Source organism: Ostrea edulis, chromosome 2, assembly GCF_947568905.1.
Source record: "Ostrea edulis chromosome 2, xbOstEdul1.1, whole genome shotgun sequence".
NCBI lineage: Eukaryota > Metazoa > Mollusca > Bivalvia > Ostreida > Ostreidae > Ostrea > Ostrea edulis.
In genome coordinates, this window is record NC_079165.1 from 66,161,838 (window position 1) to 66,189,417 (window position 27,580).

The 27,580-nt window shown below is 34.7% G+C and overlaps 2 protein-coding genes and 1 long non-coding RNA gene across 6 annotated transcripts in view; 1 reads left to right on the top strand and 2 right to left on the bottom strand.

The window, feature by feature from the left end:
- Positions 1 to 5,977: 5,977 nt before the first annotated feature.
- The window catches only part of LOC125678501 (chitin synthase chs-2-like), a 29,904-nt gene continuing 8,301 nt past the window's right edge, over positions 5,978 to 27,580 (top strand). The window contains exons 1-13 of one of the 4 annotated variants that reach the window (XM_048916996.2): positions 5,978 to 6,180; positions 9,677 to 9,757; positions 11,605 to 11,694; positions 14,518 to 14,607; positions 15,682 to 15,786; positions 17,111 to 17,200; positions 24,069 to 24,522; positions 24,720 to 25,822; positions 25,950 to 26,052; positions 26,144 to 26,271; positions 26,357 to 26,451; positions 26,528 to 26,648; positions 26,742 to 26,892. In XM_048916996.2, the coding sequence (XP_048772953.2) occupies positions 6,113 to 6,180; positions 9,677 to 9,757; positions 11,605 to 11,694; positions 14,518 to 14,607; positions 15,682 to 15,786; positions 17,111 to 17,200; positions 24,069 to 24,522; positions 24,720 to 25,822; positions 25,950 to 26,052; positions 26,144 to 26,271; positions 26,357 to 26,451; positions 26,528 to 26,648; positions 26,742 to 26,892 (2,679 nt within the window). In that variant the 5' untranslated portion in view covers positions 5,978 to 6,112. Of the gene's footprint in view, positions 6,181 to 8,715; positions 8,769 to 9,676; positions 9,758 to 11,604; positions 11,695 to 14,517; positions 14,608 to 15,681; positions 15,787 to 17,110; positions 17,201 to 24,068; positions 24,523 to 24,719; positions 25,823 to 25,949; positions 26,053 to 26,143; positions 26,272 to 26,356; positions 26,452 to 26,527; positions 26,649 to 26,741; positions 26,893 to 27,580 lie in introns of those variants that run through there. The other 3 variants (XM_048916997.2, XM_056156945.1, XM_048916999.2) reach the window with 3 other exon arrangements.
- LOC125678502 (uncharacterized) lies at positions 8,798 to 20,839 on the bottom strand. The gene is made up of 2 exons (XM_048917000.2): positions 20,033 to 20,839; positions 8,798 to 9,435 (listed from the first exon to the last, which is right to left on the bottom strand). Exons 1-2 carry the CDS (start codon positions 20,458 to 20,460, stop codon positions 9,333 to 9,335), a joined length of 531 nt encoding a protein of 176 aa, XP_048772957.2. The 5' UTR covers positions 20,461 to 20,839; the 3' UTR covers positions 8,798 to 9,332.
- LOC130052349 (uncharacterized) overlaps positions 25,646 to 27,580 on the bottom strand; it is a 33,850-nt gene continuing 31,915 nt past the window's right edge. Inside the window, exon 3 of the long non-coding RNA XR_008800650.1 lies at positions 25,646 to 25,783. This is a non-coding gene — a long non-coding RNA (uncharacterized LOC130052349). The remainder of the gene's footprint in view (positions 25,784 to 27,580) is intronic.

The following is a 27,580-nucleotide window of genomic DNA, read 5'->3' on the forward strand; positions in this document are numbered from 1 at the left end:
AAGTAAAAGATCTTGCCATTTATTTATCTGAGAGCATGAAAAAATATTGCTTCCTTTATCGTTTTTTTTTTCTGAACAAGAGACCATGATTTACCTTAAATTTGAAAAAAAAAATTGGGGGAGGGGAACCGCCGGGTGCACCCCTTTAAATCCGCCACTGATTATATGATTACAATTCGGTTAGAAATTATTATTGATGTACAGTAATTTAGAGACACCTCTATGTATTTGGGTTATTGCTAAAACGGGCAACGGAACGGAACACGAAAAATATTTTATGTAATGATATATTGAAAGGAGTTCAGCATTTTGTAATAATAAAGTTATTTCCTTCTGTTTCGTTAGATTTCCTTTTGTTTCGTTTCAGCAGGTTCGTTTCATTAGGTTTCGTTTCGTTTCGGTAAGTTTCGTTTCGCACTTTACAGATACCCCATTACTGTTTGTATTGTGAAAAGTTGCAAAATTTTATATCTGAACGTTGTAGATTTAGGTATTTTGCCTTTGTTGATTTTATCGTAATTTTCCCTAATCATAAAAAGAAAATTAACATCATATATATGTATATATGTATACATTTTTGTAAAGCTTCTGAAGATGTAATGAAAGCGCTAAAGCTTTACGGAGGATTTCTGTGTTTTCTTTTCATATTTTTTAAATATATACATGTATATATATATATATATATATATATATATATATATATGTGTGTGTGTGTGTGTGTGTGTGTGTGTGTGTGTGTGTGTGTGTGTGTGTGTGTATACAGGCGACTTAAAGGGGTGATCCTTCGGATGAGACCGCAAAAACCGAGGTCCCGTGTCACAGTAGGTGTGGTACGGTAAAGATCCCTCCCTGCTCAATGGCCATAAGCGCCGAACAAAAGTATAAATTTTGCAGCCCTTCATCGGCAGTGGTGACGTCTTCATATGAGCGAAATATTCTCGAGAGGGACGTTAAACAATATTTAATCAATCAACCCCCCCCCCCAAAATTAATTAAATAAATAAATATATATATATATATAAGAGCCTTCCTCTGTATGCATGAATATATCTAAGAACCTTCTTCTGTATGATATAAATATATCTAAGAACCTTCCTCTGTGTGTATATATATATATATATATATATATATATATATATATATATATATTCAAATTCTTTTTTTTCTACGTCTGTGCTTATGTATGTCGATTGAGTGAAATAAAGAAATCAAAAACAAAACAAAAAAGACATGAAATGCCAAAATGCCAAAAAAAAAAAAAAATAAAAAAAAAATTCCTCGAATCAGAATGCCACGAATATTGGGTTCCGTGCATGAACGAAGAAGATTACGAAAAGTGATCAATCTCATAACTAGGCCCAGTGCAGACTAGTACTACTGAAGATATTTGCCACGGTAATATTTGCCATCCCATGAGAAACCAAGAAAATGACAGTCCTCTTTGGGCATTTGTGAAAGGTGAAGACAACGAACAGCGATCAATCTCATAACTCCCACAAGCAATACAAAATATAAAGTTGGGCACACCAGAGGTGGGATCAGGTGTCAAGGAGGAGTAAGCATCCCCTGTTGACCGGTCACACCCGCCGTGAGCCCCATATCCTGATCAGGTAAACGGAGTTATCCGCAGTCAAAATCAGTGTGCCAAGAACGGCTTAACAATCGGTATGAAACACGTCAGACAGCATTTGACCCAGTGATAGGTTGTATTGACGAACTAGATCGTTATAACGACCATAGGACTTGCGAAATGCTGACTTCAATCGAAACTGTTGAAACCCCTGTACCATCAACTTGTTTGTCAGTATCTTACCTCGATTTAAAAACTGACTATACGCAGAACAAGCTCTTGCATATCGAATCAGTTGAGATATATAAGCACCACATGCAGGTGATAAAGGAATATTGCTACATAAATATGAGAAGTTCACGATGGAGAAGCTGAAATCACCCCGTTTGTCATACAGTTGAGTTGTCAGTTTGCCGTTAATGTCTACTTTCAATAAAATATTTAAGTATGAAGCAGAAGTGGACGACTCTGTGGTGGCCTTTATTTCGAGCTCACAGGGATATATCAAATCGACATATGAATGAAAGTTATTATAATTGTTAATAGACAAAACGTCATCGATATATTGAAATGTCGAATTGAAGGCCACAGCGAGATATTTTTTCTTCTCACATAGAAGGTTTTGAATAAATTCTGCTTCATATGAATATAGAAACAGGTCAGCTAACAAAGGAGCACAATTCGTGCCCATTGGAATTCCAACAGACTGTTGGAAGACCTGATCACCAAAGACCACGAAGATATTGTCAATGAGGAACTCTAGCATATTTTTTATTTCAACTTCAGAGTACTTGTTACTTACTTGTGGAATCAGAGTGGTGTTTAACAAAGCAAGTTTTTGAATGACTGATCACTAGATATGAATATTTCCGTTTTCCATTTTTGTAGAAGAAGCAACTGTTTATGATGTCAAAAAGTCTAGTCTTTAATTCATCGTGAGGAATTGTCGTGTATAGTGTTCAAAAATCATAGGTTTTAATGTTATTGATTTAGGAAAAATTCTGCGATTTCAAGTTATAAGATATAATCCAAATGTCTGTTCAAGTCATGGTCCCTACCTTAAGGCTCAGTTCCTGAATTTGCCAAGACACATTTTTATATTCTTTGAGCTTGTAGAAGTGCTCATCAGATGCACGGAACGCATTGTCCCCAATGGAGATGGTGATTTTCCTTAACGATATGACAGTACCTCAGCAGATGGGGAGCTTCACTTGGAAAATACAAATAGATGGCAATAAAACCCCTAAAGCATCGGTCTAATGCGGAAGGGAAATGGGGTTTCTGTATTTTGGCCCCTACTGCAAATTAATTATACCAGACGAAACTGCAATAGTCGAAAAGGTGAAGATAACGAACAATGATCAATCTTATAACTCCCATAAGGTATACAAAATATAGAGTTTGGCAAACACGGACCCCTGGATACACCAGAGGTGGGATCAGTTGCCTAGGAGTAAGCATTCCTTGTCAACCGGTCTCACCCGCCGTGAGCCCTATATCTTGATCAGATAAACGGAGTAATTCGTAGTCAAAATCAGTGTACGAAGTACGGCCTAACATAGATAGGGCTTCATCTTTTGTGTACAGTGCATTTCGCATGTCAATGAACTCATTGTTTCGTTTTTTCATTTTGAGAGAGACGCTGGCTGAATGTCACTTGCTGACACAGTGGATTGTGATTTCTCACTTAAAACACTTGGTCCAGTATTGAACCAGTCCCAGTTGTTGAAGATGCTAGGATATGGGGGTGTTGTAACGTCCACGGTAGTTGTGCTGATAGCCTGTGACAAGGAATCCTGGCGCAGTGGAGCTTGTGGTATACATGTAGCATCAGTTGTGGTGGACTGCTCCCGAGCGGCGTTGAAAATATTATACAGTACCCCTTATTTTAGCATCTTCGATAGCCAAGAGTCTTTGGTCCACTTCACTCACCATAATGGAAATGGGAAACGGAGTGGTCTGCGAACCCTTAGCTAGCGAAGATGTTTTGATAAATCACTGGCCAATTTGTTATAATCTATTTGTTGTGTTGTTGGGTTGGGGTGCTGCTGTTGAATTAGGACACGAAGCAGACGTTGTGTACTTGCGAGTTCATTTTGAAGACTTTGGTATAATCGGGAGGACTGAACCCCTCCACTTTGGAGGCATGCTCTTCTGGCTCTAACCTAATAACAAAACAAAATCAGACTGATTTAAAACTACACAGTATATAAGAACATTTGTGAAGGAGAAATTAGTCATGAAAACTTCTTGTAAATGAGTGTTCATGACATGTACACACCATGTACAAGTACTGGCTTAATAGACAATATTAAATGGACGTTAGCTCTGCTCTAAACATAGTAAGAAGGGTTACGGTACCAGAAACGTATATTCTCGTCTCAAATAATACACAGGGACAACACCTAAATGTGCCAAACAGAAAATCTCCAGAGACGTATGATTCCGTTCTAGACAAAGATAATATGTAACAGTAATAGAAAACGTATGGTTCCGTTTCAATCAACTCAGTGATAAAACACATGCATGAAATGTGCATGAATGTTTAGAGGCATATGGACCCGCTCTGAACAAACAAAAATATGACACAGTACTTGAAAACGTATGGTCCCGTTTTAACTCACAGTGGCAAAACTCATGGAAATTTACGATGTGGACAGACACATACGGTCCAATTCTGGACAAAGACAAGATGACATGGTAGGTTTACCCGAAATGAGCCCTCATTATTATAAATAAAAACCACCTACCCCAAATGGCACCTATTCAATGATACGATTTCAGTGGATCGGAGGAATATGTACATGTCGAACTGTTCTGAATGCATGGATAACCATAAACATTGCAAGCAATGTGACCTAAGCTGAAATAGCACATACATGTATATTGAAACCTCGAACAGGTACTTGAAAACCATTTCCAATTTTAAACTAGCGTTAGGGCTTCATGAAAAGTACACTGAAGTGAAGCGTTGCAGTTCATACCCTCATGTATTTCAAATATTGAAATTTAATTATGATATTTACCTTCTACTTTCATTTCTGTCGGAATTACCATCTGTTAAGATTGCGTGCAATATTGATCAAGTATTGATACATGTACATACGCGCCTTGTTTTCAACCGAAGCGCGTTCATGAGGAAATATCATCATTACAACCAGTGATAAAATCAAAGACAAAAAACCCCATTGGAGATGTAAATATCCAAATAACTACGGAGAGACTTTCCATTCATTCCACTCCAATATGGAGAATCATAGATCCGTTTCCGAGGACGTAGATTGACACGCTCTATATTTCTACACAGCGGCTAAAATGTATTATTTCAGAACAAGTTAGAGATAATATAATCGTAATCTTTGATATGATTAAAATTCTGATCATTTTAAACAATTGTCAAAATGGTTTTTTTCCTTGTCAATGACAAAAATCATTTAAATTCAATGACGTGCACAAACGGGGCATGCAAATTTTCCAGCACTATTGTCGACCGTCATCCCCTGAAACTATGACAATGAAACTCATGTCAATGTTTATACATGCATCAACATTAGCTGAAAATACTGTAAACGCGTTAAACGTCTATGATGCAACCATTTATGAAAATGTTATGTAAAGTTAGAATGTTAAATGAAACAGCAAATAGAGTGGTCATATGATATTTTAATCGGCAGAAATGTCCGAAGTTTGTTTATTTTTCGATTCGTTTGATAAATACAGATACCTTTTATATCAGTGTAAAATGTCAAATTTTTATCGAAGATCATGAAAACTGGCCACTGTCTTCAGCCGGCACGTGGTTCCCGTCCGGTACGTGGCTTAGATCGTGTCAAGTACTATAAACTGCTTTACGCATAATTAAGATATGAACTCAAAACTCTACATCAGAGTTGATGAGGGAAAATATTCATTTTAGATATTCTTCTATGAACAAATTAAAACTTATGATATATACATGTACACAAGCTATGTCTTGGTTTTTTTTCCTCATTATAATATTTTACTAGCATTGAAATATACTACACATTGCATAAAAAATGTTATTGTTTAACAATGGACAATGTGAATGTCATTGAATTGAACAAAACGCACGTATTGACAACAAATTGAACTAGACTTGAGGTCAATTTTACTTCCTGGTTTGAAAAGTAGTGGGTTTTTTTCCCCAATCAGTCATGCTCAATCTGGGATTATTGATTAATTGGTTGATAATGTTTGCATTTATTATGCATTCAGAATTCCCTACAGTATTGGATCACAAAAATGACACAATTTACCATGGTCACTTTGAGATCATTGATTAATTATTTGATAATGATTGCATGTATTATGCACTCAGAATTCCCGACGTTGATTGGATAACAAAAATGACACAAAACCAATGTCGCGCTCAATGTGTTCAGGCCTGCTACCCATTTAAACCTAATTAAAGCACACACACATACCACACCTGTAAATGTTCTACCGTAAATATCCACCGTCCTTTTGTCGGTTCATTAGGGAAACGGTGTTGCTATGATGCTATAATTGGCAATTTGAACCATGAGCAACAATGGAAACTCAATGAATGGGGAAACACCACAAGCTCTCCCCCGACAAGAAGGCCAAAGGTAGGATACATTACAGAGTTTTTATAAAATAATCAAAACTCAAAAAATGTAAGTAAAGCATTCGACCTTTCGTTCTGTCTTTGGAAACGTTATAAAATGTAAATGCTCATTTTTAGAAACTTCTGAAGATAGAAGTTAGAATTAGAGGCCTAAAGCTACTAGTAAACGTTTTTTGTTGCTTTTATACTTTATTTTAAGTATGCATACCGGTATATATATATATATATATATATATATATATATATATATATATATCGTCCACATAAGAGTTTGCATTTACTCAAATGGTAAATATCAATGTCTATATTAAGTTCTAGATAATTGAAATCTTTATTATTAGTAGTAATTAAAGATAGTGTGAATACAAAGAATATTATTAAGTTGATGAACTCCTGTGGTATTCTGAAATGACAAATGTCTTCCAAAATTTCAAATTCATTAATAGTAAAAGACAACCAAAAAGATCTCCGTAGAATGCTATGTCCATCCAAAATTCATAGAAAATCCGATTTCGAGTCAACAGATGCAAAAATCCCCATTGTGGAACTTGTACATATTTAAAGGAGGGACAAATTTTCAATTTCAACGGAAAGCAATTATCCATAAATGCGTATACTAAGAATTTAATATATGTTATTACATGTAGTGGATGTAGACTAATGTATTTCGGAGAGACAGGAACAACTCTTAGAGTCAGAATTCGTGTACAAAAGCAACACATTGAAATACCGGAATACCGTAAAAATAAAACTTAGTGAACATTTAGGCGTGTTGAAATGGACATTTTAACGATTTTCCTTTTTATAAACTTTTCATGGACAAATTTGTGGAAAGGAGAGAAAAATAAAAATATTTCATTCGCTCATTTAGACTTACACTTTTAAAATAGTCACAACAATACGCTCCAAATGACTCCCTCTTTATTATGACCTATTATGTTGTTATAGTCATAACAACATAATTTGTTTTCATAATGTAAAACATATGAAGAATTTTAAAAAATGAAAGCGCTTACGTTTTACAACATGTTGTCATATGTTATTTATTTCTTTTACTTATTGAATATAGGACACAGTCATTTTCCACATTTGAATATTATATATATATATATATATATATATATATATATATATATATATATAGGTGTTTGCGTGGGTTCATGTAATTCTGGAGCATTTCGCAATTTCTATGGTCCTTATAACGATCTAGTTTGCCAATACAACCTATCATTGGGTCCAATGCTGCCTGAAGTGTTTCATGCCGATTGTTAGGCCGTTCTTGGTACACTGAATTTGACGACGGATAGCTACGTTTACCTGATCAAGATATAGGGCTCACGGCGGGTGTGACCGGTCGATAGAGCATGCTTACTCCTCCTAGGCACCTGATCCCACCTCTGGTATATCAAGGGTGGCTTAGCCCAACTATCTATTTTATATCGCTTATAGGAGTTATGAGATTGATGATTGTTCGTTATCTTCACTCTCTCTCTCTCTCTCTCTCTCTATATATATATATATATAGATTATAGATTTTGCATGACATGACAAGACAATTGTAACTGACAATTCGTTGCCATGGAAACAAAATAGCAATTTATTGTAATAGTAACACTTAGTTATATCTGATATCCACCACCCTGAGGGTGTTAATTTTTTAAAATTTATTTTCGTAGTTTGATATTTTTCTTCGATTAATCGATATATGTTGATGAAAAACATTTTTTTGTACATGTGGAATTACTTTGGTGACAACGATAGGCTGGTGTCGGATATTACAAATACACGTAGCTAGTAAACAGATGATTTGAATGTAAATCTAGCACATTTATACTCATGAGTATCCAGATTTTTTTTCGCTTAAAAAAAAGCAGTATTTAAAGGTCGAGTGTTTAGAATTTTTCACATACACATTATCCACAAATGTGCATTTTCGCTAAATAATTTTGTCTTATTTCTACTGATTTTTCTTCTTCAATTAATTGTGACATTCTCATTAAATTTTGTTTTGGAATAGTAGGTTGTTCGCTAAAAAAGTCTAGCTTTCCACACTTGAATTAATAATATACATTTAGTCATTCCTGAGCACGAAGAACTTTTACACATGGTTCGGAACTATAAAGTGTTATGATTAGTATAAAATTACGTCATGTTAAATATGTTAAGATCAATATGTCCTAAAGTTTCAAATATCTTTGTAATACTTTGATGCATTATAATGCATGAATTCAATGAATCCTTTTCATAAAAGTTTGGTTTTTAAAAGCACCATTGGCATAAACTTTAAATGTCAACATATTTAGCAAAACACGATATCGGTTAAACATCGAATCCACTCCACAATGAGAAGGGACTCATTGTACATACTGTATAGAACATATTTACCAAGTCCCATGTGAAGATAATACAGATCTTAGATTTTGAGATAATACAAATACTATTTAAACTTCCTTTTCACGAAGAATTCTATTCACGAAGATCATACACGTGTGGTTTTATGTACATATGCAATTGGAAGAAATGGTTCGATCATACTCCTTGAATTTTGCAATGTATATTTTGTAAGAGTTTTACATTTTAACATTGAAGGTTTGTACACTTGTTGATATGATTTATTGTTAGTTTTACAAAATACTCACTGATATATACATGTTGTCAAAGATTAGTCAGCATTTTACAAATTATATAGTCGTTATAACGACCTAGTTAGCCAATACTACCTGCCATTGGGTTAAATGCTGTCTGACATATTTCATACGTTGTTGGTACACTCCGTTTACAAGTATAGGGTTCACAGCAAGTGTGATCGGTCGACAGGGGATACATCTCCTAGGAGGCTTGTCCCACTTCTGGTGTGTCCAAGGGTCCGTGTTTTGTATTCCTTATAGGAGTTATGAGATTGATCACTGCTCGTTATCGTCTGTGTTTGACAAACTGTTCATTTTATATTCCTTATAGGAGTTATGGGGATCCGGGTTAGAATAGTTCCTCAGTACCTCTTGCTTGTCGTAAGAGGCGACTAAAGGGGCGGTCCTTCGGATTAGACCGCAAAAACTTGGACCTCGTGTCACAGCAGGTGTGGCACGATATTTAAACACCCTTCCCTGCTCAATGGCCGTAAGCGCTGAACATAGTCCTAAATTTCGCAACCCTTCACTGGCAATGGTGACGTCTCCATATGAGTGAGATATTCTCGAGCGTCCCGCAATGAATAAATAAATCGATATCTTCCATCTTTTTCTTCCTCATATTCATTCTACAATCATAAGACCCATATTGTGATGCTCCTTCGGAAACACTTGCAAAGGAATTCAAACCCCATTCAAATGAATGTATGAATATATCTCTATAAATGTATTTTATATGATTACATGCGAGCATTAAGCTCAACGAAACCAAGACAGTAATACATTGCAACTTCTATGTTTCGATTTCTACAATGATGATATACACATGTACTCCTTAAATGATATTTACTAATGTGATATTTATGACAGTTCTAGCAATGGTGACAAGTCTCATTCAAAACCCGAAGAGGAAAAAATTATTTATGGAAAGATCAGACGAAACACTGGAAAGTATGTATATCGTGTGTTTCATACAGAATGTGGTAAAGATCATAATCATTTCATATCCATCGAACTCATGGATGATTTACCTGTAGTAGTAGAGATTGTGCCTGCAAGTCTTCTATGATCCATAACATTACACAAGAGTGGATCAAAACATTTGGTTGAGCTATATTTTCATGAATTCAGTAGGTACCTTATTGGCATGATGTTTAAAATTTCAGTAATTTACATAACTTATGATACTTTCAATGTACAGAAAGGAAGTGGATCAAATTACTGTTTAATAAAGGTGATATTGTACATTCCAGTATATGTACTAAATTCTTACTTTCGTGTATCGGAATTTTATCACTTGAAACCATCACTATTCTCATGATGAGATCATTTGTAATGGTCGATTATTGAGACTTTCGTTTCACAAAATGTATCACATAGCTACAAATATGCATTTTCCCCCCAAATATCTGTGATGTCTTCTCCCTTTTCAAAATAACTCTTTAAATGAAATATATGCAACAAGTAAAATGTTTATTTGCTATGGATACATGGTTTATTGAAAATGTTAGCTCTCTAAACTCATATTGTTGTTGGTACCTCGTTAGTCATCACTGATGATGGGGGCTTTTACATAGATATTGCAATTATCATGTGTAATAATTAACCACAAAATGACATCATGGTGCATCTTATGACATTACGATATTGCCACAGTAAGTATCAAAAGATGTCGTAATGAGTTAATGCATTATAACGAATCAATCTTAAACTGTTTTTTTTCCTTTACGTGTCTAAGAGTATGCTTGAAACCTACAAAGAAATGTCAATATAATCAATATGGGACATCTTATTTTATTTCTCCGATTATCTCATCAAAACGTAACTGAAAATATATATAACAACTTCATGTTTAAGTGGTTTGTTGAGGAATAATAGTTTTTAAGAATCAGATTATGGATGATATTTCTTTAGTCATCACTGATTATCATGGTCTTTCAATAGATATTGAAATTATAATGTGTGATACTTCTCCTGAAAAATTATATCCTAGTGCATCATTTGACATGCCGATATCATCAACGTTAGTATCAAAAGATAATTTCATTCATTATCATGGATCCATCTTTAACTATCTTTTTTTTTATTCTTGCGTTTCTAAGAGGACCTTTGAAACCAATCTGGAAATCTTAACATAATCAGTATGGATAGTTTTATTTTAATGCTTCCATTATCTCATCAAAATAAATGGTTCACGGAGGGTTTCATTGGTCAACAGGAAATTCGTAGTCGTCCTTGGCACCTGATCTTACTTCTAGTGTTTCCAGGAACCCATATTTACCATGCCCTCAACTTTGCTTTGTTTATAAGATTTATGAGATTGATCCCTATTCGATGTCTTCCATCTCTGGTGTGTCTTGGGGTCTATGTTTGCTCAACTATCTATTTTGTATTGCTTATGGGAGTTATGAGATTGATCACTGTTCATTATTTTCACCTTTCATCTCTTTCATCAAAATATTTTCTCTTCTATTATAAAATTCATATTGTAATGCTCATTACGAAACACTTATAAAGGAATTCAAATCCCATTCAAATGAGTTGTAAATACAGTGTATATTTTTCTATATTTATTTTTCATTTTAGCATCAGTTCCATAAAATTTATGATTTTATGGAAATATGCAGCTCAACAAAACCGATATAGTAATACACTGTGACTTTCATTTTACAATTTCTAGCTTCAAAGACCGTTTAGATTATAACATACAATGTTAATACACATGTATACTCATTAGATCATGAACATGATTTAGAGTCAGCTTCAAAAAATATTCACAAGTGTTATATTTATGACAGCTCTAGCAATGGTGACAAGTCTCCTCCAAAACCCGAAGAGGAACAAGAGGAAAATATTGTTTATGGAAAGATAAGACCTGACAATGAAAAGTATGTATGCCTTATACAGATTGTAATAAAGGACATAATCATTTCATATCCATCAAACTGAAATATTATTTACCTGTAATAGTATGCATTGTAGCCTGTAATTATTTTATGATCCACAACATTACACAAGTGTGGGATCATGAAATTCGGTGGAGTTAAATTTCATGTATTTAATAGGTGCCTCATTTGTGCGATGTTTAAAATTTCAATAATGTACACAGCTCATAAAACATTTGAATGTACGGAAAGGATGTCCACTAAATTACAGTTTAATTGAAGGCAACTTGTTAAAATTCCTTCCAACAAACGTTTTAAATTTTTAGTTTTTATTGGTATTTTATCAATGAAACTTTAACCATTCTTATGAGATTCTTTGTAATGGTCGATTATTAGGGATTTTGTTGCACACAATGTATCAGAGAGACATTATTTGTCGAAATGCGCATCTGGTGCATCAAAATTGATACCGTATAAGTTTTACATAGCTACACATGTATTTTTGTAATGGTGTCTTCTCCCTTTCAAAAATAACTCAGTGAAATATATGTAACAACTAAATCTTTATTTTTTATGGATAAGTGGTTTGTTGAAGAATGCTAGTTTTCAGAACTGAAATTGCGGATGGTACCTGTTTAGTCATCAATGATTATGAGGGCTCTTGCATATACATTGTAATTATAATGTGTAATAATTAATCCAAAATCAACATCCTGGTACATCTTTGATATTACAATATTACCAACGTTATTATCAAACTATATTTAATAATTGCATTCAATATCATGGATCAATCCTTGATATCTTTAGTTTTCCGTTTCTAAGAGTACCCTTGAAATCAAAATCAAAATGTATGGAAATATTAATTTATTGCTTCGACTATCTCATCAAAATACATGGTTCACGAGGATTTTCAACAGTTAACAGGGGATGTGCTGTCGTCCTTGGCTCCTGACCCCACTTCTTGTGTTTCCAGGAGCCCATGCTTACCCTGCCCTCAATTTTGTTTTGTTTATAGGATTTCTTATACTCCAACTACCCTTTCAAAAGACGAAATTCTTCAAAACCATGCTTCAGTTTTAGACACATTTAATATTCCAGTCAATGGGTCGAATGAATATGAGTTACCGTACCTATACTGGATTCCTAAACTACATAAAAACCCTTACAAACAAAGATACATTGCTGGATCCAGTAAGTGCTCTACCAAGCCCCTATCTTTGCTCCTCACGAAAATGTTAACAGCTGTGAAGGAGAAACTTCAAACTTACTGTGCGACTACATATGCCAGAAGTGGTGTTAATCAAATGTGGATTCTAAAAAATTCTAAAGAACTTTTAGTAAACTTGAAATTACAGAATTTCCCCCAAATCAATAGCATTAAAACCTATGACTATTCAACACTATACACGACTATTCCTCACGATAAATTAAAGACTAGACTTTTTGACATCATAGACAGTTGCTTCTTCAACAAAAACGGAAAACGGAAATATTCATATCTAGTGATCAGTCATTCAAAAACTTACTTTGTTAAACACCACTCTGATTCCACGCACAAGTACTCTGAATTTGAAATAAAAAATATGCTAGAGTTCCTCATTGACAATATCTTCGTGGTCTTTGGTGATCAGGTCTTCCAACAGTCTGTTGGAATTCCAATGGGCACGAATTGTGCTCCTTTGTTAGCTGACCTGTTTTTATATTCATATGAAGCAGAATTTATTCAAAAACTTCTACGTGAGAAGAAAATCTCTCTCGCTGTGACCTTCAATTCGACTTTTAGATATATCGATGACGTTTTGTCTATTAACAATGATAGCTTTCATTCATATGTCGATTTGATATATCCCTGTGAGCTGGAAATAAAGGACACCACAGAGTCGTCCACTTCTGCTTCATACTTAAATATTTTATTGAAAGTAGACATTAACGGCAAACTAACAACTCAACTGTATGACAAACGGGATGATTTCAGCTTCTCCATCGTCAACTTCCCACATTTATGTAGCAATATTCCATTATCACCTGCATGTGGTGTTTATATATCTCAACTGATTCGATATGCAAGAGCTTGTTCTGGGTATAGTCAGTTTTTAAATCGAGGTAAGCTACTGACAAACAAGTTGATGGTACAGGGATTTCAACAGTCTCGATTGAAGTCAGCATTTCGCAAATTCTATGGTCGTTATAACGATCTAGTTCGTCAATACAACCTCGCATTGGGTCAAATGCTGTCTGACGTGTTTCATACCGATTGTTAAGCCGTTCTTGGCACACTGATTTTGACTGCAGATAACTCCGTTTACCTGATCAGGATATAGGGCTCACGGCGGGTGTGACCGGTCAACAGGGGATGCTTACTCCTCCTAGGCACCTGATCCCACCTCTGGTGTGTCCAGGGGTCCGTGTTTGCCCAACTATCTATTTTGTATTGCTTGTAGGAGTTATGAGATTGATCACTGTTCGTTATCTTCACCTTGCATTCAAATGAAATGTAAAGAGAGTAAATCTCTATAAAACTTTTTCTTTTCCATTTTATCTTCTGTTATATGAAATATATGATTTTATTGGAAAATGCAGCTCAATGAAACCACGACTGTAGTACACTGCAACATTCTATAAGACTGTAATACACTGCAACATTCTACAAGACTGTAGTACACTGCAACATCCTACAAGACTGTAGTACACTGCAACATTCTACAATTTTTGATTTTAAAAACCTTATAGATTATAACATACAATGTTGAAACACACGTGTATTCTTTAGATTATAAAAAGGATCAGTTTCACAAATATTTACAAATATGATATTTATGACAGCTCTAGCAATGGTGACAAGTCTACATCAAAACCCGAAGAGAAAGAAGAGGAAAAGATAATTTATGGAAAGATGAAACCTGATAATGCAAAGTATGTACAGTCAACTCTCGATAAACCGCCACCTTTTGTTCTTATGAAATTATGGCATTATAACGAATTTGGCGATGAATTGAATTACCGCCATCTTGAAGAAATAGAGTTACCGTTCTTTTATATGTAAGAGTTATCTTTTGTCATTACTTGCATAAACCACATAAACAATGATTTGCAATATCCTGATGGGTACATTTTGGATGATGTTCTTGGTACGTAATGATTTGCTTTTTTTCATCGGAATTTAACAGGACCCTCTTTCGTGGCGAAACCATAGCTAAATTGAAATGTGTTTCTATGATGTATAAACACCTTGACTACAGTTCATCTCCAGTAATTTTCTTGTTTATTCAATACAGCAATTACTGGGATTCTTCTGTCCAGGTGTACGCCGGAGATCGATAATGACCAATTTACTGCTTTACTGACCACGTGCACCTATGGCGGTTTATCGAAATAATTAACACGGTGAAATAGACTTTTGTAATGAAAACACTGTGGCAAATGGCGATAGCGAATTTGGCGTTTTAACGAGAGTTTTAAGTAACAGGAAAAATGTTCCTAGAAAAATGCGGCGTTATAACGAAAATGGCGATGAATTGAGTGGCGATAATTCGAGAGTTACCTGTATATCATGTGTTACTTCGTCCTCAATTTTGATTAGATGATAGGAATTATGAGATTGATCACAGTTTGGTATCTTCCATCTTTTTCATCATCAAATTCGCTCTACAATTACAAGACTCATAATCCTCCTTACTAAATACTTACAAAGGATTTTAACTCCCATTCAAATGAAATGTAGACAGTATATCTCTCTTTCTATATATATTTTTTCATTTTAAGATTTGTTCTATCACATATATAATTTAATGGGAACATGCAGCTAAACGAAACCAAGACAGTAATGCAATGCATCCCCCTTTTTAAAATTTTTAAAATACATTTTCTAGTTTAAAAGACCATTTAGATTATAACATACATTGTTGATACACATGTGCACTCATTATATCATGAACATGATTTAGAGTCAGCTTCAAAAGATATCCACTAATGTGATATTTATGACAGCTCTAGCAATGGTGATAAGGCTCCTTCAAAAGTCGAAGAGGAACAAGAGGAAAAGATTGTTAATGGAAAGATAAAAACTGACAATGAAAAGTATGTATATGCAAGGTGTGTTTTAAACAGAATGTAGTGAAGGGCATAATTAGTTCATATCCATCAACTGAAAGATTATTTACCTGTAGTAGTTTACATTGTCGCTTGCTATTCTTTTGTGATCCACAACATTACACAAGTGTAAATCCATGACATCTGGTGGAGCTAAGTTTTGATGGATTTAATAGGTACCCATTTGCATGATGTTTAAAATTTCAATAATGTACACAACTTATAAAAAATTTGAGTGTACAGAAAAGAGGTCCACTAAATTACAGTTTAATTGAAGGTAGCATGTGAAAATTCCTTCCAACAAATGTGATGTATTTCTACTTTTGTGTATCGGAATTTTATGAATTGAAACTCTAACTATGGGATCCTTTGTAACGGTGGATTATTGGGGAATTTGTTACGCACATTGTATCACATACATGTAGCTAAAATATGCATTTTATCAAGCATCTGACGATGTCTTAAACTCTTCAATGATATACATGTAACAACTAAATGTTTGATTGTTTTGGATAAGTGGTTTGTTGAAGAATGTAAGCTTTAAGGACTCATATTGTGGATGCTACCTCTTTAGTCATCAATTATGATAAGGGCTTTTGCATATATATTGGAATTATGATGCATGATGATTAATCCAAACATGACATCCTAGTATATCATTTGACATTATGAAATTGCTATAGTTCGTAAAAAAAAAAATAATTAGTGCATTATCATGAATCAATCTTTCACCCTTATTTTTATTTTTCTGTTTCTAAGAATACCATTGAAACCAATATGAAAATGTTAACATAATGAGTGTGGAAATTTATTTCATTGCTTCGATTATCTCATCAAAATAAATGGTTTACAGATAACGTGGTTGTCCTTGTCATCTGATCTCACCTCTAGTATTCCCTGTAGCCCATGCTTACCCTGCCCTCAATTTTGTTTTGTTTGTAGGATTTCTGAGATTAATCACTATTCCAGATCTTCTTTTTTCATCATAAGAATTGCTCTACAATTTTAAGACGCATATTCTAATACTCCATAGGAAATGCTTTCAAAGGAATTCAAACTCCAATCAATTGAAATGTAAAGACAGTATATCTCTCTTTAAATGTTTTTCATTTTAAGATCTGCTCTATCACATATCTGATTTTATGGAAATATGCAGCTCAACAAAACCGATATAGTAATACATTGTAACTTTCATTTGACAATTTCTACATTTCAAGACTGTTTAGATTATAATATACAATGTTAATACACATGTGTACTCTTTAGATCAGGAACATGATTTAGAGTCAGCTTCAAAAGATACCCACTAATGTGATATTTATGACAGGTCTAGTAATGAAGACAAGTTTACATCAAAACCCGAAAAGAAAGAAGAGGAAAAAACTATTTATGGAAAGATAAGACCTGACAATGCAAAGTATGTATATCGTGTGTTTTATAGAGAATATAATACAGGGCATAATCAGTTCATATCCATCAAACTGAAAGATTTTTTTTACCTGTAATAGTATACATTGTCGCCTTTTATTATTTTATGATCCACCACATTACACAAGTGTGAAATCATGAAATGTTGCGGAGCTATATTTGCATTAAGGCTGTCACGGTGGAGACATTTTTCGGTTCGGTTCGGTTCAAGAAACAAAACCTCGGTTTTCGGTATTTTCGGTTCGGTTTTATCTTTTGTGATAAAATAAAATAACTTTACCAGTACAAGAATAAAGAGGACCCTGAAGTAATGTAAAACTTATACGGTACCAATTTTGATGCACCAGATGCACATTTCGACAAATAATGTACCGTCAGTGATGCTCAAGCCGAAATTTTGGAAATCCGAAATAACAATAAACTTGTAAGAGCTAAAAGGAAGTAACTGTTTTTCATTCAACAAAATAATAACAAATATTTGTTTGCAGAGGACATTATATAGAAAACAGCAGGCAACTTTAGCTCTCAAGAGGTTTTTTAATCGACTATAAGCTCTAGGTGCGGTACTGCAATTAAGACCTATGCATGCCGTTTACAGTTGTCACACGCAATGTAGTGGGTTACTAATCTTATAAGAAATTGTGCAGTAGGCATGCGCATAATATTGCATTTCTTTTTCATACACAGAGGTGATGGAAGGGGAAGGAGGGTGGGTAAAACTTCAAAATTCCTCCTTGTAACAATTCAATTTCAGAACTGACGCTATCTAAACATCACGTGATATGACATTACCATATGATTAGATAATACATCAGAAATTTGAGCTGGTTAAAAAGACAAAATGACCTTAAATACAGACTGTTACAATAATTACCTATACAATGTAGACAGAGAATGGGTTCGCATATCACAAATTACAAAAATGCCATTATTTACAATAATGCAGTATTATATAATATTGGTGCTCTGGCAAAGTTCTATATAATGATGGAACAACAACATAACACAACACCAGTATTGTGTGAAATATTGTCATTTATTAGATGTCAATAAACAAATATTATCATTCTATATATTGATAACAAAAACAAGCTAAGGGGAGATCTAGACAATACTGACAGCACAAGTTGCTTCTATAAAAATCCCTGAATATGATAAAGTGATCTGCCCTGTTATACAACTAAAATTAAAAACTTGACAAAATAAAATATCCAAAAATCATCTAATAATATATACAAAAACAAAAAACATCAGTCACAAAAGGCAAACAGCATGTTTGCAACCCCCACACAGAGAGGTAGCTACCTAGTATAACACATCAACATCACAACCCTGAAAGATAAGGGACCAGTAGGCACATCATTATGCAAAAGCTACAATACACCAACTATGAACAATGTTGAGAACTAAATTAAATATATGTAAAGAAGCCTATAGGCTTGTGACATGGTACCTAACTTTAAGTTATGTACATAAGATTCAGGAGTGAGGAATAATTAACACAGCAGTTGACTTCTGACCTGTGTGCTGAGATTTTCAGGAAGGAGACTAGAATATACACAGCAGTTAACGTCTGACCTGTGTTACTTAATTACTATTGACTAGGGAAAAAAATCCACAGCAGTTGACCTCTGACCTGTGAGTTTTATTATTGCGCATCAAGGGACTAAAAGTGATATAGCAATTAACACTGACCTGTGTTGAGCATTAGTATATGGCACACCTGACTTGACAACATTGAGAAGTCAAGCTATATTAAGTAGGGGATAGTTGAATTTAAATTGTAAAGCTTGGCAAACGTATATATCTACGAACAGCATCAGATTTTCATCTGCCCATCTTCTGAATAGTTTTCAGAATACCCCAAATGTGCTGCATGTGTAGCTGCCCTTATTATGAAACTATGCCCTCTATATAGAGCTGGGTTCAGGCCAATGAAGCGGATTGTGTTATGCAAGTTTTTGGTTACAAATGCATACGTGACTGGTTTGCCCCCTTTAAATTGAAATAAGGAGCCTGATTTGTGCGCAAAAGTTTGTAGGTAAAGATACAGTGACTTAACTGGGCATATTTCCTGGGTGCTTGAAGCTCTAAGATTTATTTGGAAAAGGTCATGTGTTTTATTTGTTTTGAAGTTTCTTAACACTATCATTATTGCAATAGGCGCTTTATGTTGAAATTCGAATGTTACGTCATCCCTCTGAATGACTTTGCAATGTTCACCTTCTGATTTGATAACAAGTTCCCCCAAAAGCAAGAATGCATTGAATGCCAAAAGGAATATGGACTTGAGTAAGACCCTGAAACATAAATTTTGTATTGAACAATCAACACCTTTTATTAATTTTGACATTATTGACGCAGTAATTGGTAACCTTGAATCTTTGCTTGGTGCAGAATGATGACACCCTTGCAGAGTTTTCCGGACCTAAAATGCCTCGGCGGGATCTGGGAGAGACAACACTTTGTGCACATAGCTAATTGCCGATACATGTGAAGATATACTACTGGGAGAATAACCTGTTGAAAAAAGTTGTGCTATGAAATTTGACAAAACTGTATCGGCAATTGGGAGGGAATTGATTTTAGAAAATTCTAGAGCAAACAAGCCCCATGATCTTTTGTACGAGGCCTTTGTAGAATTGGATAAAGCGGTTGCTAGGAGTTGGCGTGCTTGTGGGTTCAGATTTTCAAGAACGCCTGGGAATGTGTGTTGGTTGTTGATTTAACCAAGGCATGAACTTGAAGGCTGCCTTTACTTGCACTCAACAATTGCGACATTACTGTTGCTAATGGTTTTTGGGAATCATTATCCACTTACCCAGAAGAAAATGGCTGGTTTGTCGCCTGGGACTCTGTTTGGTCTAAGCATTGGATCTGAGGATTAAACTGATCTTTATCCTGGGATTGTGGCACAAAAGGCCCATTGTCTCTGGACAAGGGAATTGCTGACCCCTCCAAGGACGGCAAGGAGGATGCCTGTTGTATTTTACATATTTCTTGTGTGAGTCTGGCATAATCAATGCTCTCAGTATCAACCGTTTTCGGTCGCTTTGAACTTGTCCCAGACTTCTTCGATGTACTAGGCTGGTCTTCCAAGTTCAGTGTCCATTGAGTCTGGCCCTCTCTTACGTCGTGGCATGTTTTGTGCCTACAAGACATCGAACTATTATGATATGAATAAATACAATCATATATTTTCATCTGCGCCTTGTACAATTCTAGTACATCACTTAGGGCAAAAATCATGATGGTGCCCTTTTATACTATGTACCTCAAAGTATTTAAAGGTATCATCTTGTATAAAACCTTTAACATACATGTACCAAGGCAATTGACTAATTACCAGTTGAGGGCATCTTGCTACATACTTACAGGCCTGCTAGAAAATACCTATAATTCTCAAGGTGATTTTCAACCCAAATTACAACTCAGAGTATGTAGAAGGAACACTGAATTTTGACTGTGAATAAAGAATCAGACAATTCAGAAAAACACATTGCTCTGCATGAGAGAGGGAAAAAAATACTACTCTGCGTGTGAATCCGAAGCGCACTATTCAGCTTATGGCTAACAAGAAGCACGCTACTCTGCGTGTGAATAAAAAACACACTACTCTGTGTGTGAATAAAAACACACTACTCTGTGTGTGAATAGCAAACACTACTCTGCGTGTGACTAACAAAACACTACTATGTGTGTGAATAAGAAGCACACTGCTCTGTGTGTGAATAAGAAGCACACTACTCTGTGTGTGAATAAAAAGCACACTACTCTGTGTGTGACTGACAAACACTACTCTGTATGTGACTAAAAAACACACTACTCTGCGTGTGACTAACAAACACTACTCTGCGTGTGACTAAAAAACACACTACTCTGTGTAACTAACAAACATACTACTCTGTGTGTGACTGACAAACACTACTTTGCGTGTGAATAAAAGCATACTGACTACTCTGCATGATCATGGTGAATAATAAACACACTACTCCGTGTGTGAATAATAAAAAACACCAACTTTGCGTGTGACTTACAAGGCGCACTACTCTGTGTATGAAAAAGAAATGCAATATAATGTGCATGACTACTGCACAATTTCTTATACGATTAGTAACCCACTACATTGTGTGTGATAACTGGTTACTATAACTATAAACTTATGTCAGAAATAATGGTTATCATGTCCTTACTGTATTTAATAATCTCGGGATTATTACGAGAGGACATATTGAATATGATACAAAAACAAATTGTAAGTTTTCGTACACTCTGCACGAATTTGCCAAGATGATGCAATGAAATACAAGTATACTAAATTGTTTCAAAACAAAATAGAAAACTTAGAATTGAAAATTTCAGCATGTATGCCGCTTACTAAGAGTATGATATAAACTGAGTAAAGACGTGTAATAAAGTAACATGCTTATCTGGAGTGCTGAATTTTCAGTCCGCAGCAAGTTGTTTACTGTTATTACGTCATCGTTGTAAGAGGGAAGAGATCCCCACGGCTGTCGTCGTAGCAATTGGCCTATCACAACTGTTCGCACACCTACCCCCTCTTTTAGATATTGTGCATACGAGATAATGTCTGCGCACACTTTTTCTGGATTTGCTTGGCATAAGTCATTTCCACCCATTTGAACGAAGCACAGACCTGGAGGTTTGTTAAAGTTAAAAAATTCCAGGCACCGAGATAACCGTGGAAAGGTTAAACCTCCTCGTGTTATGAACTTCACATTAAACAAGTTGCAATCAAGTTTTAAGTTATACATCTCCGCCGATGTGTTGGTAAATTCTATATGAGTGACCAATAACATAAACTTCCATCGCCATCTTCTCAAATTGGACGGAGCCTGCCTTGTCCTGGGAATACGCGATAAAACAAGTTGAACTTACTTTTTGTCTCCAAATCAGACTGTGAAAAAAACGTCCTTTACTGATTGTTTCCTTTATTTCTCTTGAACACACTCATCATAGAACAGGATAAATCGCTAAAACTTTAAAATTCCTTCTTGTAACAATTCAATTTCAGAACTGACGCTATCTAAACATCACGTGATATGACATTACCATATGATTGGATAATACATCAGAAACCTGAGCTGGTTAAAAACACAAAATGACCTTAAATACAGACTGTTACAATAATTACCTATACAATGTAGATAAAGAATGGGTTCGCATATCACAAATTACATAAATGCCATTATTTACAATAATGCAGTATTTTGTCAAATATTTCTTCTCCATTTTCAAAATAACTCTTTCAATGAAAAATAATTTATTTGTTATAGATAAGTGGTTAGTTTAGGAATGTTAGTTCTCCAGTCTCAGATTGTGGATGTTATATTTTTAGTCATCACTGATGATAAGGGCTTTTTCATGTATATTGGAATTACGATGTGTAATAGTTAACCCCAAAATGAAATCCGGAGACATCTTTTGACATTATGATATTACCATTCATTATCAAGGATCAATCTTAGAGTGTTTTTATGTTTGCGTTTCTAAGAAACCTTTGAAAACAATGTAGAAATGTTATTACGATGAGTATGGAAATTTCATCTTATTGCTCCGATTATTTCATCAAAATCAATGGTTCTCGGAGGTTTTCACCGGTCCACAGAGATTGCGTAGTCGTTCTTGGCCCCTGACCTCACTTCTTGTGTTTCCAAGAGCCCATGATTACCCTGTCCTCAATTTTGTTTTGTTTGTAAGATTTCTGAGATTGATCACAATTCGATCCATCTTTTCCATCATTACCATTTCGCATGTACTCCTTGGTAGACACTTAGAAAGGAATTCAAAACGCATTCAAATGAACGTTCAAAATTTAAATCAAGTTTCTAAAATAAGTGGAATTTAAAATATCGTTCTATGAAATACATGATTGTATACGAATATCAAACGAAAAGAAATGCAGACTGTCATACACTGAAACGTGCAAATTTACAATGCTTAATTTTTAAGATGATTTGTGACATACAGTACAATGTGAATACAATGCTCACACATTATATCACAAACCTGGTTTCTATGATATTTATACAAAATGATCATTGACCTGATATTTGTAACATTTATAATAGTAAATATAAACCTCCTTCTAAATCTAAAGAAGAAAATAGAAAAAAAGGCCATAGATGCAAAGCTTAAGACTTGGTATGGAAAGGGTACAACTGTTTGTAGATCGTGTATTATACAGGATGTGGTAAAGGACATAATCATTTGAAAGATTATTTAATTTAAAAGTAGTATACATTTCCATCTGTAATGCTTCTGTGAGACTGTAGATAGTTTCAATACGAAATTTTGTGGAGCTCAATTTTCATGGATTTGGTGGGTACATTTCTATGAAATTTAAGACTTTAATTATGTAGAAAACCTAAAAAATATTTAAATATACGGTAAGGATATCCACGAGATGACATCACAACGAGAGTTAAAATTAATGCCTTTTTTCTTCTAAAATCAGCTCTGACGAATTCATATTACAAGATTTGATTTTTACACCATATCGCAACAGTATTGTGATAGGACACCCTTCCCCTATTCAAACATTTGTTTCAAACATCTCCTTTGCCATTAGAAATTCGACAAACTTTCTATACTGCTTTATATAGAAAGTAAGCCATAATAGCGGGATATATTGCATCCAGATTACGCAGAAAACTTCACCAGGAATGCTAACTGCCTTGTATCTGAAACTCTGACGAGTTCAGTAAGAAAGTAAGGTTAATCAATAACATAATGATTTTCCTTTTATAGGGATCCAGGTGAGCTTTATCTCAAGAATGTTGAACTTGTGAACACTAACTTATATCTCAAATTATGACCATCTAATCTCATTTTAGGTATGAGGAATGGGACTGTGCTATTGAAAGTCCACCAATCAGCTCCGATGAGTCTAATGAATGTTGGAACATTCTGTCAAAAATATGTGTTGCTCTGTTATGTGGGGCATTGTTCCTTGTAGTTTTGGTATCCACAGGGTTAACAAGAATTATCATCCACTTAATGATTTGGAAGTTGAACCCACCACAAATCAACAACAGGTCACCATTAAATAGGCTAGGCGGTCTACTTCAACAAGAACATTGCTCCAATTTGGAATATTTACCTCCAGCTTGGAGGTATCCTTATAACAATTTCTGTACGTTATTGGAAGACACACCATCAGTTAACGTGAGGTGGATTTGGGGACTTGTTATTGCTATCGTGGTTCCAGACATCTACACATTTGTTCATTCACTGTGGAGAGTCTGTTTCAAGGAAACTGAACGATTTGACTGCGGAATGTTCATACTGGTTGGTTTTCACTAGTTTCGTTGTGATACGTTTCTGATTGTTTTTAAAATATAGAAGTAAATAAAAGTTAACTTAAAATTTTAAGATAACGAATACACACTATAAACATCATTGTTAGCCTTATAGAACCAGATCCCAAGTAAACAACGACAGACTACCAATATATTTATTTTTCAATCACATTCTTTTTATTTCAGAGTTTCTTTGTAGAGTTATTTCACACAACAGGCCTTTGTCTTTTGGTGTTTTTAGTGCTACCTACATTTGACCCTATTTCTGCCTCAGTTTTTGCAAACCTCGTCATCTCCGTTCCAGTAATACTGAGTGTGGTCTGCAAATTCAAATTCAGTCCAATTATATCGTTTAAAGGCATTACGCGAGGAGGAAAAGTCGCCAATGGACCTACAAAAACAAATATGTCTACAGGGGAAGAAAATAAAACCGAAGGAAACAAAGTAATTGACACAGCTTATAAAATAACGCAAATTATTGGTCTTCTTTTTCTGATTTTCTCCTTTAGTTTTGCATGTGTGTATATCTATGAAAAGTCAGATGATGAAAAAATCCTTACTGTTATTCTGTTTGTATTATCTTTGGTATTCGTTTCATTCACTTTTTGGGAAAATTTTTTACCACTAAATTCTGAAACAGAACCATCAGGGCATGGAGAAGGATCGATTAACAGTGCCAATGACTCATGTACAACGAGACTTAAACATTTACTTGCAAACTACATCCATTCTAAACGAGAAAAAGTTTCACTTATACTCTCAATAATCAAAGTGGCGCAAACTATAGGATTCCCATATGCAATTTTTGCAGCAAGGGCAGACAGTGACTCAAGTGCACTAGATGTCGTGAAAGCCATTTCCTTTCTCGGATCTGCAAACGTCTCGACTTTGACAGGCGAGATAAATCTACAATCCGGGTCTTATAGTTCCTATGGGTGTACAGGAAATGATTTGTATCTGCTTTTTGTTACCTGCAATTTTCTTGGTTTTATAAGCTTCAAAAGTGCACGATTTGCATGTAGAGTTTATCGACAACGTTTATGCTTTGCTTTACCGCTTATGCTGAGTATGTTGGGCACACCTTTTTTTCTCATACCCGTATTGAAATATCCTCTGGACTGGACGGCACAAGACTGCAATATAGTCCAACCCTTGTGGAAGTTAGAAGGAACGTCCACAGATGAAATATGGCTGCTGATTGCTTCAGGATGCACTGGATTTGTTTCATGCTGTCTACTGACTTTGTACATCTGGACAAACAATGGATCCAAATTAGTTAAATGCGACAGGTAAAATACCTTAATATTAACGCGTTTTCATTCTATATAGGGCTAATGGTTTCGATATTGAAAAAATATTGAAAACTGAATTTTGAATTTCAACTTTCTCTGTACAATAATCAATCCGCTATTGTAGATTGTTTAGGAAACCCCCGTACAGTGGCCTATTTCTGGAGTTGTCATTGCTTCTAACAAGATGTAAAAATACGTCAGAACAAACAGCAGAGGAAATTAAGGAGGTTGCAATTTTTTTAATAATATAGACATTTATGCTACTTTAAAGAATGATAAGCTTGATACCTAAGGTATGTGCACTGTATCTACTTTCAGGAAGCAGTACAATCGACAACTTTAGTAGATGATGAATCGTGCTACTACTACCCATTTGTTTATTTCTGTGCAACCATGTGGCATGAAACTGAGACTGAAATGACGCAATTGTTGAAATCAATTTTCAAGTAAGGAATTGCAATGTGGTAAAGTATTCAAGTTACCCTTAATATGAAATTGATGGACAATAATACAGAAGCTGATTATTTGCAGGGTTGACTATGATCAGTTTTTACAAAAGAAACACCAGGAAAAAATCCAGAAGAAAAAGAAAGGATACATTAACGAGGACATTTATGAGTTTGAGGGTAAGGTTTTTACACACATACAACAGCAAAGAGTAATTACTAGCTGGGGCTGTAATCAAACCATTATTTGTTGTAGTTCATATCTTCTTTGACGACGCTTTTAAACCCCGCAAAGGGAAAAAAGGTAAATTTAGAAATGGCAGAGATGTGAATGAATATGTGAACACACTGGAGATGGTGGTTCCAGACACAGCAAAGTAAGAGTCTGAAGTTACATGGAATATTTGTTATATGCAAGACAATAAAACATAGTGCCAAAACCATAAAAATACTTCTAATTCTTGACAAAGGTCAGTCTATGGTGGTTACGAATTGGATAAAGTAAAGCGTTATGAGACGCCTTATGGCTGCAGATTTGAGTGGGAGCTTTTGACCTCTCAGAAATTAGTGGTCCATCTCAAAGACAAAACAAAAATTAGGCATCGCAAGCGATGGAGTCAGGTAAATAATGTTAAACTTTTTTTTATGATTTTAGAAATAAGCGTCATAGTAACATTAAAGTTCAGCTTAGTTCAAACTGAATTGAATTTTCTAAATGATTTTAACTCGTTGTGGTAGTCGGTATGCTTTATTTACAAGCATGAAAGGTGAAGATATCGAACAGTGATCAATCTCATTACTCCTTAAAGGAATACAAAATAGAGAGTTTGAAAAACACGGACACCTGAACATACCAGAGGTGGGATCAGGTGCCTATCATATCAAAGAATGTAAATACACCAAACAAATCGCTCACTGATGTAATAAGATTGAAGAAAACAAAAAGTTCACAAGAAATAGAAACAGAAAAATAACTTCTTTATTGACCTAGCATTTGCTGTTTTTAACCACCAATGCTCTGTATGGTTTGTTATATTAATTCATCAAGGATATAATCATCATCATGCTACATGTCTAAAGATTCGCGAAAATTTAATGTTTGTTTATGCAAAGACTTTTTATAGCAAATGTCTGTGCTCAGCATGTCCATTCAACATATTCATTACTATTAAGAGAAGTGTTTAACATTTATTACAATACTTTATCATTGTATCTAAGATTTGTTCACACCGATACAATTTTTATGGTGATATCTTGCAAAGTGTCATATTTGACGGAATCAAGATTCATGCCCAAAATTAAAATGGAC

Excerpts from the sequence above, each read along its gene's own strand:
- LOC125678502 (XM_048917000.2), bottom strand. The coding sequence starts at position 20,460 with ATGATTTTTGCCCTAAGTGATGTACTAGAATTGTACAAGGCGCAGATG. Across the intron at positions 9,436-20,032 it reads AACCAGCCATTTTCTTCTGG|AATGAATATGAGGAAGAAAA; the intron begins GTAAGTGGATAA and ends TTATGATTGTAG.